At 39.3% G+C, this 15,782-nt stretch overlaps 1 protein-coding gene across 1 annotated transcript; it reads right to left on the reverse strand.

Moving 5' to 3' along the window:
* Positions 1-11,685: 11,685 nt before the first annotated feature.
* LOC109764048 (L-type lectin-domain containing receptor kinase IX.1-like) lies at positions 11,686-13,948 on the reverse strand. The gene has a single exon (XM_020322892.4). It carries the CDS (start codon positions 13,918-13,920, stop codon positions 11,833-11,835), a length of 2,088 nt encoding a protein of 695 aa, XP_020178481.1. The 5' UTR covers positions 13,921-13,948; the 3' UTR covers positions 11,686-11,832.
* Between the last annotated feature and the right edge of the window lie 1,834 nt (positions 13,949-15,782).

Consider the following 15,782-nt stretch of genomic DNA (forward strand, 5'->3'; position numbering starts at 1 on the left):
TTCTATCTAAAATATTAGAAAGAATGTACCCTTCTATCCAAATCCAATTTGCATCGATAAAATAAATCCAAATTCCAGTAGTAGATGAATAATTGCAAATTTGTGTGTGTACGAGATTAGAATAACTTCAAAATAACTGACATAATTTTGTATTTTTCCTGATCAGAAAAATACATGAAAAAGAAAGGAGGTAGAAAATTTTTTGGATTTATGGTTAAAGAAGAAAAAGAAGAAAACAGGGGTTCTGTTGAATTTCAAGTATTCAGTTTCACCAATAAGATACGGAGACTTGCTTCACATTTGGAATTACACAAAAAAGATTTTTCATCGGAAAGAGGTCTACGAAGACTTTTGGGAAAACGTCGACGTTTGCTGGCTTATTTGGCAAAGAAAAATAGAGTACGTTATAAGAAATTAATCGGTCAGTTGAATATTCGGGAGCAGTAATTTAATCGTTCAAATTTTTTTCTTGTTTTATTATTTTTTTAGTAGTCTTATAGTAGTCTTAGATTTTTCATTTTGATGAGCCTCGCTTTGAGGAATTCATGGAATAATCCATTTTCATGGAATAATGAATTAAGGAAGAAAGGATATGAGTCTACCGCTTACAAGAAAAGATCTCATGATAGTCAATATGGGCCCTCAACACCCATCAATGCATGGTGTTCTTCGACTGATCGTTACTCTCGATGGTGAGGATGTTATTGATTGTGAACCCATATTAGGCTATTTACACAGAGGAATGGAAAAAATCGCGGAAAACCGAACTATTATACAATACTTACCTTATGTAACAAGGTGGGATTATTTAGCTACTATGTTTACAGAAGCAATAACAGTAAATGCACCAGAATTCTTGGAGAATATTCAAATACCACAAAGAGCCAGCTATATTAGGGTAATTATGTTAGAATTAAGCCGGATAGCTTCTCACTTGCTATGGCTTGGACCTTTTATGGCGGATCTCGGCGCACAGACTCCTTTTTTCTATATTTTTAGAGAGAGAGAATTAATATATGATCTATTTGAAGCTGCTACAGGTATGCGAATGATGCACAATTACTTTCGCATCGGAGGAGTAGCCGCCGATCTACCTTATGGATGGATCGATAAATGTTTAGATTTCTGTGATTATTTTTTACGCGGAGTTGTTGAATATCAACAACTTATTACACAGAATCCAATTTTTTTAGAGCGAGTTGAAGGAGTAGGTTTTATTAGCGGAGAAGAAGCAGTAAATTGGGGCTTATCGGGACCGATGTTACGAGCTTCTGGAATACAATGGGATCTTCGTAAAGTAGATCCTTATGAGTCTTACAACCAATTTGATTGGAAAGTCCAATGGCAAAAAGAAGGGGATTCGTTAGCTCGCTATTTAGTACGAATTGGTGAAATGAGGGAATCCATCAAAATAATTCAACAAGCTGTAGAAAAAATTCCTGGAGGACCTTATGAGAATTTAGAAGTCCGACGCTTTAAGAAAGAAAAGAATTCTGAATGGAATGATTTTGAGTATAAATTTCTTGGTAAAAAACCTTCGCCCAATTTTGAATTGTCAAGACAAGAGCTTTATGTAAGAGTAGAAGCCCCAAAAGGTGAATTAGGGATTTATCTAGTAGGAGATGATAGCCTTTTCCCCTGGAGATGGAAAATCCGTCCACCCGGGTTTATTAATTTGCAAATTCTTCCTCAGCTAGTTAAAAAAATGAAATTGGCTGATATCATGACGATATTAGGTAGTATAGATATCATTATGGGGGAAGTTGATCGTTGAAATGATAATAGATAGGGTAGAGGTAGAAACTATCAATTCTTTTTCGAAATTGGAATTATTAAAAGAAGTCTATGGACTGATATCGATTCTACCCATTTTGACCCTCCTTTTGGGAATAACAATAGAGGTACTCGTAATTGTGTGGTTAGAAAGAGAAATATCTGCGTCGATACAACAACGTATTGGTCCTGAATATGCTGGCCCCCTGGGCCTGCTTCAAGCTATAGCAGATGGGACTAAGCTACTTTTAAAAGAAGATATTCTGCCATCCCGAGGAGATATTTCTTTATTTAGCATTGGACCCTCTATAGCAGTCATATCAGTTTTATTAAGTTTTTTAGTTATCCCTTTGGGATATCATTTTGTTTTAGCCGATCTTAGTATTGGTGTTTTTTTATGGATTGCCATTTCAAGTATAGCTCCTATTGGTCTTCTTATGGCAGGATATAGCTCAAATAATAAATATTCTTTTTCAGGCGGTCTACGAGCTGCTGCTCAATCCATTAGTTATGAAATACCATTAACTTTTTGTGTGCTAGCAATATCTCTACGTGTGATTCGTTAAAATAGATCTTTTTCCTATAAAATCCATTAACTATTTATATTCCTTTTCTTATTTAGTATTTGGGTTGGTAAGTTAAACTAGATAGCTATATGAGTGAAACAAAACAGCTTAAAAATTTGTAGTAAAAAGAAAAAATCTCATTTCCTACGTACAAGAAAAAAGTGGAAGTAAACATAAGCAGTGTAAACTCTTTATCCCAAGGTTGATATTTTTTAATTAGTCATCATATCTTGAAGCGGCCAAGAATAAAGGATTCACGATATGGAATTCCATTACTAGAATACTCCTAGTTATTACTATAACTTAATAATCCATAAGAAGAATCCACCAAAAGTTAGTGAAGGGTTAGGAACACTAAAGTACATAAAGGATTAGTAATGGAAAATCTAAAACATTAGAGATTTTTGCCCATAAAAGGAATCATAATAAGGACTTGCAATTTGTAGAAATTATCAAGTAGTACTTTCTTCGGATTCCGATCCAGAGTATGTTCCCATTCACTTGTTAAGGAAATGGCTATCAAGAACGAATTAACCCTTTATCCATTTTTTCTTTTTGAATACCCCCTCCCTGGGGAAAGAAGAATAGTAAAAAAGATATGGAGTGCACTAGAAAAAATTTTCATTATTTCCTTCCTCTATCCATATTCATGCAGAATTGCTCATGAACTAATACCCAACTCTTTCCATTTATTAATTGAATTCCTATAACAAGTAACAAGTGTTTTATTCCAAGATTAAGTTATTACTGAACAAAGAAAAATTTTCATTATATTATAAAGGATGAGATCAATTCGGAAGCGCTTTTTCTTATTCTAGCAGACGGAATTCCTTTGGTCTAATTTAGGACTTTCAAATCTATTTATTTTATTTTATCTAATTCTATCTACGCCCCAGGGGCTAGGAACAAAACAGTCCTTTCTTTTTTCTGATCATAGAGAAGCCGTATGAAGCTAAGGTTTCATGTACGGTTTTGAAATAGCGGTGGGAACTGTGATGTTATCATCGACTATGATTATCTAACAGTTCAAGTACAGTTGATATAGTTGAAGCACAGTCAAAATACGGTTTTTTTGGATGGAATATTTGGCGTCAGCCTATAGGTTTTCTGGTTTTTTTAATTTCTTCTTTGGCAGAATGTGAAAGATTACCCTTTGATTTACTAGAAGCGGAGGAAGAATTAGTAGCAGGTTACCAAACTGAATATTCCGGTATCAAATATGGTTTATTTTATCTTGTTTCTTACCTAAATTTATTAGTTTCTTCTTTATTTGTAACAGTTCTCTACTTGGGCGGGTGGAATTTATCTATTCCCTATATATCCTTTTTTGATTTTTTCCAAATGAATAAAGCAGTTGGAATTTTGGAAATGACAATGGGTATATTTATTACATTAACTAAAGCTTATTTATTTCTCTTCATTTCTATCACAATAAGATGGACTTTACCGAGGATGAGAATGGATCAGTTATTAAATCTTGGATGGAAATTTCTTTTACCTATTTCCCTGGGCAATCTCTTATTAACAACCTCTTCTCAACTTGTTTCACTATAAATAAGATAATACAATAATAGTAAGAATATTTTCAACACAAAAGCTCTCTCAAACAAGAGAAAGAAACATATCTTTTTCATAGATATTTAGAATGAATATGTTCCCTATGGTAACTGGGTTCATGAGTTATGGTCAACAAACAATACGTGCTACAAGGTACATAGGTCAAAGTTTCATAACTACCTTATCCCACACAAATCGTTTACCTATAACGATTCACTACCCTTATGAAAAATCAATTACACCAGAGCGTTTCCGAGGGCGAATCCACTTTGAATTTGATAAATGTATTGCTTGTGAAGTATGTGTTCGCGTATGTCCGATAGATTTACCCGTTGTGGATTGGAGATTTGAAAAGGATATTAAAAGAAAACAATTGCTTAATTATAGTATTGATTTCGGAGTTTGTATATTTTGTGGCAATTGTGTTGAGTACTGTCCAACAAGCTGTTTATCAATGACTGAAGAATATGAACTTTCTACCTATGATCGTCATGAATTGAATTACAATCAAATTGCTTTAAGTCGGTTACCAATCTCCATAATGGGAGATTACACAATTCAAACAATTAGGAATTCGTCTGAAAGTAAAATAAACAAAGAAAAATCTTCGAATTCAAGAACGATTACTGATTACTAAACTTTGATTTTGTCTTTTTGTTATAAAAATCTAATAATTCTTTATTAAACTTTAAAATTAAACTATAAAGAAAAACTACTGCTTATTGGAAATTATTTCTTATTTTAAATCAGACTAGATTTTCGTGATATAATATAATTTATAACTATACAGTTTATACACAAAAAAATACCCTAATCCTTTTTTCCTTCCTTGAATCCTTTAGTTTTAGTCAGTTCATGAAAAATTTTATACTATTAATTTCTTTTTATCCATAATGGATTTACCTGGACCAATACATGAGATTCTTATGCTATTTGGGGGATTTGTTCTTCTACTAGGGGGTCTAGGAGTAGTATTACTTACCAACCCCATTTATTCTGCCTTTTCGCTGGGATTAGTTCTTGTTTGTATATCCTTATTCTATTTTTTATTAAATTCCTACTTTGTAGCTGTCGCACAACTTCTTATTTATGTGGGAGCCATAAATGTCTTGATCATATTCGCTGTAATGTTCGTAAATGGCTCAGAATGGTCTAAAGATAAGAATTATTGGACTATTGGAGATGGGTTCACTTCACTCGTTTGTATAACTATTGTTTTTTCGCTAATGACTACTATCCCAGATACGTCGTGGTATGGAATTCTTTGGACTACAAGATCAAACCAAATAGTAGAACAGGGTCTCATAAATAATGTTCAACAAATTGGAATTCATTTAGCAACCGATTTTTATCTTCCGTTTGAACTCATTTCCATAATTCTTCTAGTTTCTTTAATAGGTGCAATTACTATGGCTCGGCAATAAGAAAACTTAGAAAAAGTACAAATTATAAGAATTGCAAATCTAAAATAAATAACTAAAGAATCACAATTTTGATTTAGTAAAATCCATCTACTGCCAACAAATACCTCCTTTATTTTCTCTTTTGTTGTGTAATTGTTCTATTGTAATTAATTGAATCGGTTCAATTCTTGCCCTCATATTGAAATGAATCGAGATTGATAAGGAGTTAGTTAATGATGTTTGAGCATGTACTTTTTTTGAGTGTCTATTTATTTTCGATTGGTATCTATGGATTGATCACAAGCCGAAACATGGTTAGAGCTCTAATATGTCTTGAACTTATACTGAATTCAATTAATCTAAATCTCGTAACATTTTCTGATCTATTTGATAGTCGCCAATTAAAAGGAGATATTTTCGCAATTTTTGTTATAGCCCTTGCGGCTGCTGAAGCCGCTATTGGACTATCCATTCTATCTTCCATCCATCGTAATAGGAAATCCACTCGTATCAATCAATCTAATTTATTGAATAATTAGAATTTTGAATAATTAGACATAGAATCCTCTAAACAAAGGCGCACATATTAAAATAAATAGAAATCAATACTATTTTCTTAGTATTATTTGAGAATATCCATTTTTTTTAGTAGATTATTGCTTTTTTTAGTAGATTATTGCTTTTTTTAGTAGATTATTGCATAGTATTCTTTTTCACTTAAATGAATTTTTGTATTTGTAATTCATTGATATTGCAATTTGAATATTGCAATAATTTATATTGAAAAGACGATAGCCAATTTATTGGCTAATTCGAATTCGTCTGTACAATTCGTAAAATTCTTTCTTATTTCTTATTGTTGAAATCCAAAATTAAAGTCTCTTGGCTCTCTTCACGCTTTCTCACAAACAGATTAAAAAATAGATTTTTATTTTTGAAGTTTGGATAAACCATTGCTTCGTCTGGTGTCTACAATACATATGACTCATTATAGTACTAATTTCATTTTTACCAGATCGAAAAATTTTATGTTGAAAAGAAAAATTTATAGATCCAATGTCACATTCCGTAAAAATTTACGATACATGTATAGGATGCACTCAATGTGTACGAGCTTGTCCAACAGATGTATTAGAAATGATACCCTGGGATGGATGTAAAGCCAAGCAAATTGCTTCCGCGCCGAGAACCGAAGATTGTGTGGGTTGTAAGAGATGTGAATCTGCCTGCCCGACAGATTTTTTAAGTGTCCGCGTTTATTGAGGGCCTGAAACAACACGTAGCATGGCTCTATCTTATTGATACGTTACAAAAAACTTCACTCGAATCGTCTGATTCCTCTTTACCGAAGAAGCCTGTGCTCGAAATAATCGAGCACGGGCTTTTCTGGTCAAAACGTATCTTGTCTTTATCACTTTATCATGAGTTATTTTCCTTGGTTAACAATACTTGTTGTTTTGCCGATATTTGCAGGTTCATTAATTTTCTTTTTACCTCATAAGGGAAACAAAGTCGTTAGGTGGTATACTATATCTATTTGTTTATTAGAATTCCTTCTAATGACTTATGCGTTCTGTTATCATTTCCAACTGGAGGATCCCTTAATCCAATTAAAGGAGGATTATAAATGGATAGATGTCTTCGATTTCCACTGGAGATTGGGAATCGATGGACTTTCATTAGGATCTATTTTATTGACAGGATTTATCACTACTTTAGCTACTTTAGCAGCTTGGCCAATTACACGGAATTCGCGATTATTCTATTTCCTGATGCTCGCAATGTATAGTGGTCAAATAGGATTATTTTCTTCGCGAGACCTTTTACTTTTTTTTATCATGTGGGAGTTAGAATTAATTCCTGTTTACTTACTTTTATCCATGTGGGGGGGGAAGAGGCGTCTATATTCAGCTACAAAGTTTATTTTGTATACTGCAGGCGGTTCCATTTTTTTCTTAATCGGAGTTCTGGGTATGGGCTTATATGGTTCCAACGAACCAGGATTAGATTTGGAAAGATTAATTAATCAATCATACCCTGCAACCTTGGAAATACTTTTATATTTTGGCTTCCTTATTGCTTATGCTGTCAAATTGCCGATTATACCCCTACATACGTGGTTACCAGATACCCATGGGGAAGCACATTATAGTACATGTATGCTTTTAGCGGGAATATTATTAAAGATGGGAGCATATGGATTGATTCGGATCAACATGGAATTGTTACCTCATGCTCATTATCTATTTTCGCCCTGGTTAGTAATAATAGGAGCGATCCAAATAATCTATGCAGCTTCAACTTCTCTTGGTCAACGAAATTTCAAAAAAAGAATAGCTTATTCCTCTGTATCTCACATGGGTTTCATAATTATAGGAATTGGTTCCATAACCAACATTGGACTCAATGGAGCTATTTTACAAATATTATCCCATGGATTTATTGGTGCTACACTTTTTTTCTTGGCAGGAACCGCTTCTGATAGAATGCGTCTTGTTTATCTCGAAGAACTGGGGGGAATATCCATCCCAATGCCTAAAATTTTTACCATGTTTAGTAGCTTTTCAATGGCTTCTCTTGCCTTACCAGGAATGAGTGGTTTTGTCGCAGAATTAGTAGTATTTTTTGGACTAATTACTAGTCCAAAATTTCTGTTAATGCCAAAAACACTAATTACTTTTGTAATGGCAATTGGAATGATATTAACTCCTATTTATTTATTATCTATGTTACGCCAGATGTTCTATGGATACAAGCTATTTAATGTTCCAAACGCAAATTTTGTGGATTCTGGACCACGAGAACTCTTTATTTTAATCTGTATCTTTTTACCAGTAATAGGAATTGGTATTTATCCAGATTTTGTTCTCTCCCTATCCGTTGACAGGGTAGAGGCTCTCTTATCCAATTATTATCCTAAATAGGTTTGCTTTTTTTTACTCGTCTGCTCTATTAATGCAGAAATAAGTAAAAAAGTATAATTAGATCTATCTCGAATTTTTGAGAACCCTTTGAGAAGGCGTTCAAGGGGTTCTCAAATAAAACATAAAAGTAAAAACCTTCATTTCATGAAGGTTTTATTTTATGTAATCATTTAGGTGTTAATGTAAACGAACCATAACTATGTAAGCCTATTCCTAATAGATTTATACCAAAATAACAAATCCAAATTATAAGAAATCCTATCGAAGCTATAAGTGCAGAATTCGTACCCTTCCAATTTGTATTTGTTCTACTATGTAAATAAATTGCGAATATGGTCCAAGTAATAAATGCCCAAGTTTCCTTAGGATCCCAATTCCAATAGGATCCCCAGGCCTCATTAGCCCATACTGCTCCACAAAGAATACCTACGGTTAAAAGGGTAAATCCTAGGCTAATGACACGATAACTCCAAGAATCCAAACGCTCCGTTAATTGATATTTGTAATAATTTGGAAATGAAGGGACAGAGGTTCTTTTTAAAGCACTTCTTTTTGCATAAAAATATTTAATATCACTAAAGAAAAATGTTTTATTTAAAACATTTTTTTTCTTTTTAGAAAAGAAATGGAAATTATTTCGAAATCTAATAATCCTCATGGCAAGTTTTGACACGAATGTGCCATGGCATTTTTCTTGTTCATACCTTGCTTTTCAACCTTTTGTGTCTTCTTCACACTCGGCAAATTCCTCATTCAGAACACGGCAATTTTAATTAAAATACCATGGCAGTTTTTGATATGAATCTGCCATGGCAATTTTCTCATTTTCATACTTGATTTTCAACTTTTTGTGTATTTTTCACGGATGGCAAATTCCTTATGCAAAACATGACAATTCTTGATATGAATCTGCCATGGCAATTTCTTGTTTTCATAATTGATTTTCAACATTTTTTTTCACACACGGCAAATTCCTCATTCAGAACACGGCAAATTTAAATAAAATACCATGGCAATTTTTTATATGAATCAGCCATGGAAATTTTCTTGTTATCGTACTTGATTTTCAACTTTTTGTGTTTGTTTTCACACACGGCAATTTTAACTAAAATACAACGGCAAGTTTTGATACGAATGTGCCAGGGCAGGTTTCTTGTTTTCATACTTGATTTTTAACTCTCTTTTTTCACGCACGACAATTTTATTACCCAAAAAATGTCAATTTTTATAAAAATAGCATCGCAAATTTTGAATATGCATTTGCCATGGCACCTTTGAATCATTTGTTTTTGTGTTTTAATCACATACATGGCAAATTTTCCCCAAAAGATGCCAATTTTAACAAAAATAACATGGCAAATTTGAATACGCATTTGCCATGGCAATTTTGAATCATATGTTTTTTTGGTTATTATTCACATACATGGCAATTTTATTTCCCCAAAGATGGCAATTTTTATTAAAATAATAAAAATAGCATGGCAAATTTGAATATGCATTTGCCATGGCAACTTTGAATCATTTGTTTTTCTGTTATTACTCAGATACATGGCAATTTTATTACCCAAAAGATGGCATTTTTTATAAAACTAGCATGGCAAACTTGAATATGCATTTGCCATGGAAATTTTGATTCATGGGTTTTTTTGTTATTATTTTATTACCCAAAAGATGGCAATTTTTATAAAAATAGCACGGCAAATTTGAATTTTTTTGGTTGGAAATACCATGGCAAAATTGAACATGTATTTTTTGCCATAGCAATTTTTGATCAACCTTTTTTAGTACTTCACATTCTTCACAGTTGTTCTTCATAAAGCATGGAAAATTTGATAAAAGTAGCACGACATTTCTGAATATGCACTTGCAATGGCTATTTTGATTTTTTTTTTGTTGAATATGCACTTGCCTAGATTTTTCAAAGTTCATTTGCATTGCCTCTTCTTTTGTTCGCAAGCATTTTTGGTGTTTTTCAACACGTTGCTGCCATGGCAAATATCAGTCCAAACAAAACTATTAGATTTTAAACATCATTCTCCATTAGCACATCATGCCATATGTTTCTTCTGCATTGTGTATATATATATGCATGGCAATTCATATTTAAGTGCCATGGCAAATCTGTCATGTAGTTATCCATTCATCGCACTTTTTATCATACAAAGCATGACACTTATAATTAAAACACCATGGCAAATATTAACTTGCATTTTTTTTCCATGGCAATTATGTTCATAATATGTGCTACTTCACATACCTGGAAAATTCCTCACACAAAAACACGACAATTTTTATTTAAAATAGCATGGAATTTTCTTGTTCATATTTTTAGTTTCAATCTTTTGTATTTTTCTCACACATGGCAACTTTCGCATACATTATATTTAAACTTAATCAAAAATACCATGGCAATTTTAACTTATGAATTTCCCATGGCAATTTAATATATTTTTTGTATGATGGGAATTGCCATATATTTGTTTCTTTTGGGTCAGAAAAAACCTTTTCACCCGTGGCAATTTTTTTGCTGTTTATTATAGTTGATCGCATTTTTTTCATACCATAGCAAAAGCTGGGCTTTAATATGTCAACGCAAAAAAAATCTGGGGCTTTTGTTTTGTTTTGTTACTGGGCTTTTCTTCTTTTCCGTGTTACAGGGAAACAGCCCGTAGGGGCGACCGGGAGGCCATTCGGGCATGGGTCTGCTCGTACCGAACGAGATCGTTCGGTAGGAGGCACTGCTCGTTCCGAACGAAACGTTCGGTCGGCACCTGCCCCACACCTGACGTTTGTTGGCTATCGGCATCCTTTTTTATATAATAAAAATCAACTTTATTTTTAAAAATTTAGAAACCATCTACTCCCTCCTCTCTCTCTCTCTCTCTCTCTCACACACACACACACACACACACACACACACACACACACACACACACACACACACTCACACACACACACACTCACTCACTCACTCACATTGTGCTCCCATTCCCCTTCTTTCTCCCGTGATTTTTAATTTTGTAAGAGATACTTGTGCCTTGGATAGATATAAGCAAAGTATGGCATGATGTTTGCTTGTTGGTGTATGCACACAAGGTGTTTTTTTTTTGGTTTTTACACACAAGGTGTTTGATGGAATGCTTCATGTATTTAACTTACTTTGGTCGCCTTGTTGAAGGTGTTGTATGCTTGTTGATGTGTTGGCCTTCAGTGGTTAGTCTCGGCAATTAGGATGTCAGCCAGACGCGGCGACATCGATACGAGGGCGTTTATCTTTTCTTGATGACATTGTTGGGGAAAAAGTAGATTTACTTGTAATATTTTATTAATATCTTGTAAGGAGTCGTCTATTTTTTGTACTTCATTTGTTGATGTCTTTGTCCTCGTTGTCTTACATCAACTATAATAAAAATGGCCGTGTGCATCACAATGATGCAGAGGTAGGGGCTCCTACCCAAGAAATTGTCACATGGATCCCATGTGACAAGTATGATGTCGGCCATAATGTTAAGTTTGGCATGATGCTTACATATAATGGCCACCAAACTTACAAAATTGGATGAATCAGTTAGCTAGACCCTTGGAATGTAACTTACAAATTTGGATGAATCAGTTAGCTAGGCCCTTGGAATGTCGTAGCAATGCAGTTGAGGACGACCCTGAAGAAAGACTGGCGTCATCGGTGTTGACCAAAGAAGAGCGAGCACAACTGGAGCTGCATGTGGAGCTATCAAGGGAGAAGGCTTCATACGGGCCAGAGGATGATGTGGGGTCCGGCACAGTCCACATCTGCAGCGCGAGCGCTGGTAGCCTCACCTCGTCGGACTGCAGGACGTGCATGGCCTGGGCAACAGACGGCCGCTTGCTCCGGTCCGGGTGCGCGCACCAGAGCCCAACGACGAGCACCCGCACCATCCACCGGTCGTTGGCCTCGTCACCCCTCAGCCGCTCATCCACCGCGTCGAGGATCACGTTCCTGCCGTACAGGCCCCACACCCACCTGACCAGTGTGAAGGATTTCCCCGCGGTCTCCATCACCGGCCGCCGGCCGGATACGATCTCCAAGAGGACGACACCGAAGCTGTAAACGTCCGACTCGGTGCACGGCCGACGCGTGTTGACGAACTCCGGGTCGATGTAGCCGATGGTGCCGAGCACGGCCTTGGTGGTCTGCAGCAACCCCGTGTCGTGGTCCACGAGCCTGGCTAAACCGAAGTCCCCGAGCTTGGTGCTCATGGAGGAGTCAAGCATGATGTTGCTGGGCTTAATGTCGCCGTGCACGATGCACTGCTCCCACTCTCCATGGAGGTAGTGTAGCGCCGATCCCAAGCCAAGGATTATCTTGTACCTCTGTGGCCATGTCAGGTACCTGCCGCCCTTGCTGTAGAGGTGCCTGTCTAGGCTGCCCTCTGTGACGAGCTCGTAGACGAGCAGAAGACCCTTGCGGCTGTCGCACCAACCCAACAGTTGCACAAGGTTCCGATGCTTCAGTCTGCTGATGATCCTCACCTCGGCCTCAAACTCCTTCCTCCCCTGCGCCGACGACTCCGCCGACAACATCTTTACCGCCACCGCACGATGGCCGGCGGTTGCGGGTGTGAGCGTGAGGTGACCCCGGTAAACGCTACCGAAGCCGCCTCGTCCGAGCTTCTCCTCCTCCGCGAAGTGTTTCGTTGCCGCAACCAGCTCGTGGTAGGTGTACCGTCTGGGACCGCCAGCAGCCACACCTCTCTCGAGGTCAGCTCTGTTGACACACCGTTCTTGGCTGTCCTTATTTGCTCTCATTTTCTTGCGACGCCGCCGTAGCACCACGGCCGCACATACTAATAAAAGGAGAAATGGGACTAGCACAGATAGTAGGATAATTACTAACTTTTTGTGGTTGTTCCTAGTCGGAAGAGGAGGTAGAGTGGAGCTAAATGACCATGACAGTATTTGGTGCAGCTCGGAGGCGTCGCCGGTCGCGGCGGAGAAGCCGACAGCAACCTCCTCCGGTAAGCATCTGCTGAGATCGACGGTTGCATTGACCTGGTACAAGGCACCGTCGATGAGGAGATCAACGGCCAGCATCCGGGACTCGTTATGGTACCTCACGGTGGCCACCATAACATAGGATGACGTGAGGTTCCTGCCCGGCCTCGTCGTCGTGTCTGTGGACGCCACGGAGTTGACGGAGCTGATGTCGATGCCGACATGGTTGCCGTTGATGTCGGCATAGTGCGAGTTGCGGAGAGTGTCGAACTCCACGGCCACGACCCGGGTGCGGCCCGTCCCGTTGGTGAAGGCCGGGAGGAGGCCGAGGCCGCCGCCTTTGCTGCTGGGCGGGATCTCCGAAGGGAAATGCGCAAGGAAGAAGGCCATCCCGTCGCCTCCTGTCCCATTCAGGCCGGCCTTCTCCGGCATGATTCGGAAGGAGAAGTTGGTGGCGAAGCTGGCCATCTCGCCGGTGGCGCCGTTCCACAGCGGTACTTTGTGTCGGTACGACGCCCGGCCGACGCTGCTCAGGACGTTTTTCGTCAGCTCGAGCCTCGGCGGAGCGATGTATGCATCGCCATCCAGGTCGACCCACGAGCCGGCGCTGGGGTCGGAAAAGTTGAGGCTGAAGGAGAGCGAGAAGGCCCAGCGCGGCGCGTAGTAGAGGTGTAGCAGCAGCACCAGGACTAGGGTGGTAGGAGTAGGACGACGGCGGGAGCCCATGGGTTGGCCTTTGTGCGGTGCTATTGGCAGCTTGGAAGAGCATTATAAAATAGGGGGAAGTTGTATATCCCATCGACATTTCAAATTCAAACCGGCCGGCGACCGACGACGCAGAGAGTTCAGTTGAGACAAGAGTGAGTAGCTTGGACCTGTGAACGTCATGGAATTTGTTAGTAGTTGTCACGGTCTATTTTGAACTGGTCAAAAGCAAGAAAAAAAATCTAGAGATCGAGCCAACAGTGTCGCTGTTGTTGAAATTTTCTAGCCAAGCTCGTCTAGAGTAGCTACTCTGACTGAGCTGCAGCTGCGTCTAGAGTTTAACGGTCGTCCACACAAACCAGTTGGGTACAGCTTCCAGAGCGAGAGGATACGACTTGGAAAGAATCTCGCGACTGTTCGGGCGATCAGGAGGGTGACGCGGTCTGGGAGGCCAGTTCGCCGGAGTTTCTGGACCTCACGTCCCAAGCAGGCAGTTCTGGCTTCTTTCGGACGACGATTGGGAGTCAGACGGAGAGCGGGCGGCGATAGTTCATCGGCCGCTGGCGGACAAAGCAACAGTGGTTAGATCTAGTCACCGCTGCTACCGGTGCATGCGCCGCGCTGAGGGCCCTAGGTGGTGTTTCTCGCCGGTGGATGGGATTGTGTCTGGATGAGCCTCAGACCGACGCCGGCACGCGGTTCTTTGATTTGAAACCCGCTCGGAGCATCTCCAATAGACACGCCCTTGAGTGTCGCGCTAAATTATTTTTGCAGCGTCAAAATAGTACTTTTGCGTGCGGGAGCGACGAAGAGGTTTGTCAGATGCAGAAAAACACGACGCCCGATCCGGTGACCCCACCTCCAGCAGCCCAGATTTTACAGCGCGTGCGAGCGGGCGCACCAAATACGCAGTGTGCGACGCCGTTTTCTCTAGCGCGCTGAACCTTGCTTAACGCGTGCGGGATTTTAGCGCGGCTACTGGAGCGCTAGTTTTGGTCGCACGCGCTATATAGCCCTTTTTTTTCAGCGCGCAGCCTATATGGCGCGTCTTTTTGAAGATGCTCTCCTAATTCCTGCTCCGAGTAGGCGCACCAAGTCCTTATCGTTGGTTTCGTCGGCTGGAGAGGGCTCGGAGTGCTCGAGCCCGTTGGTGGTGGTCGTGCTCGTAGCCTGGTACCGGCGGTCCGGGCTTCCGGCACGGCGCCGCATGTGGCTGCATAGAGCGTGTTGCTCGAGCTAGGTTTCCATCGATCTCGCCGTCGGTGCGGATGGGACCGAGGCCCACACCCCTTGTTGGGCCACTGGGGATTGTTGGATTGGAGCAGGTGCTTGACTAGAGCAATGTTATCTTCTAAAAAAAAAAAGGCTAGAGCAATGCTGCACGCACTGGACTATACTTGCAGGTTTTATTGGGTGCTTAGCTTGACTATATCGTGTAAAAGGCCCGTTGTGAGCCCGTGGTAATCCCGACGAGTAGGATCCAGAGGAACTCAGGCAGAAGTATTGCATCCTTGATTGGATCTCACATGTCAACTGGCTTTTCAGAGAAAGAAAAGTGCTTGACTATGGCAAAAATGCTACATCAACGGATGATTACGGAGAAAATAATATAGACCTATCCCATAATACTAACCCTCCGCCCCCTGATTTGCAGGGGTTGGGCCCCGCTTCCCCACTAATAACCAACTAAAAACTGCTTCGTACTCTTGACTATGGTGTTAGTGATTTTGTGAATTAGCCAAACAAAAAAACAGTGATTTTGTAAATTCATGGGTGCCAGGGTGCTCCAGCAGAAGGTCTTTTTTTCACTTGAGAGTGCGTCAAGTGGTGCGCCCAACCGCCGTCACATGTCGCGCTCTGGGCGTATTTTCTTTTTCAGGAAG

Source organism: Aegilops tauschii, chromosome 7, assembly GCF_002575655.3.
Source record: "Aegilops tauschii subsp. strangulata cultivar AL8/78 chromosome 7, Aet v6.0, whole genome shotgun sequence".
Lineage (NCBI taxonomy): Eukaryota > Viridiplantae > Streptophyta > Magnoliopsida > Poales > Poaceae > Aegilops > Aegilops tauschii.

Excerpts from the sequence above, each read along its gene's own strand:
- LOC109764048 (XM_020322892.4), bottom strand. The coding sequence starts at position 13,920 with ATGGGCTCCCGCCGTCGTCCTACTCCTACCACCCTAGTCCTGGTGCTG.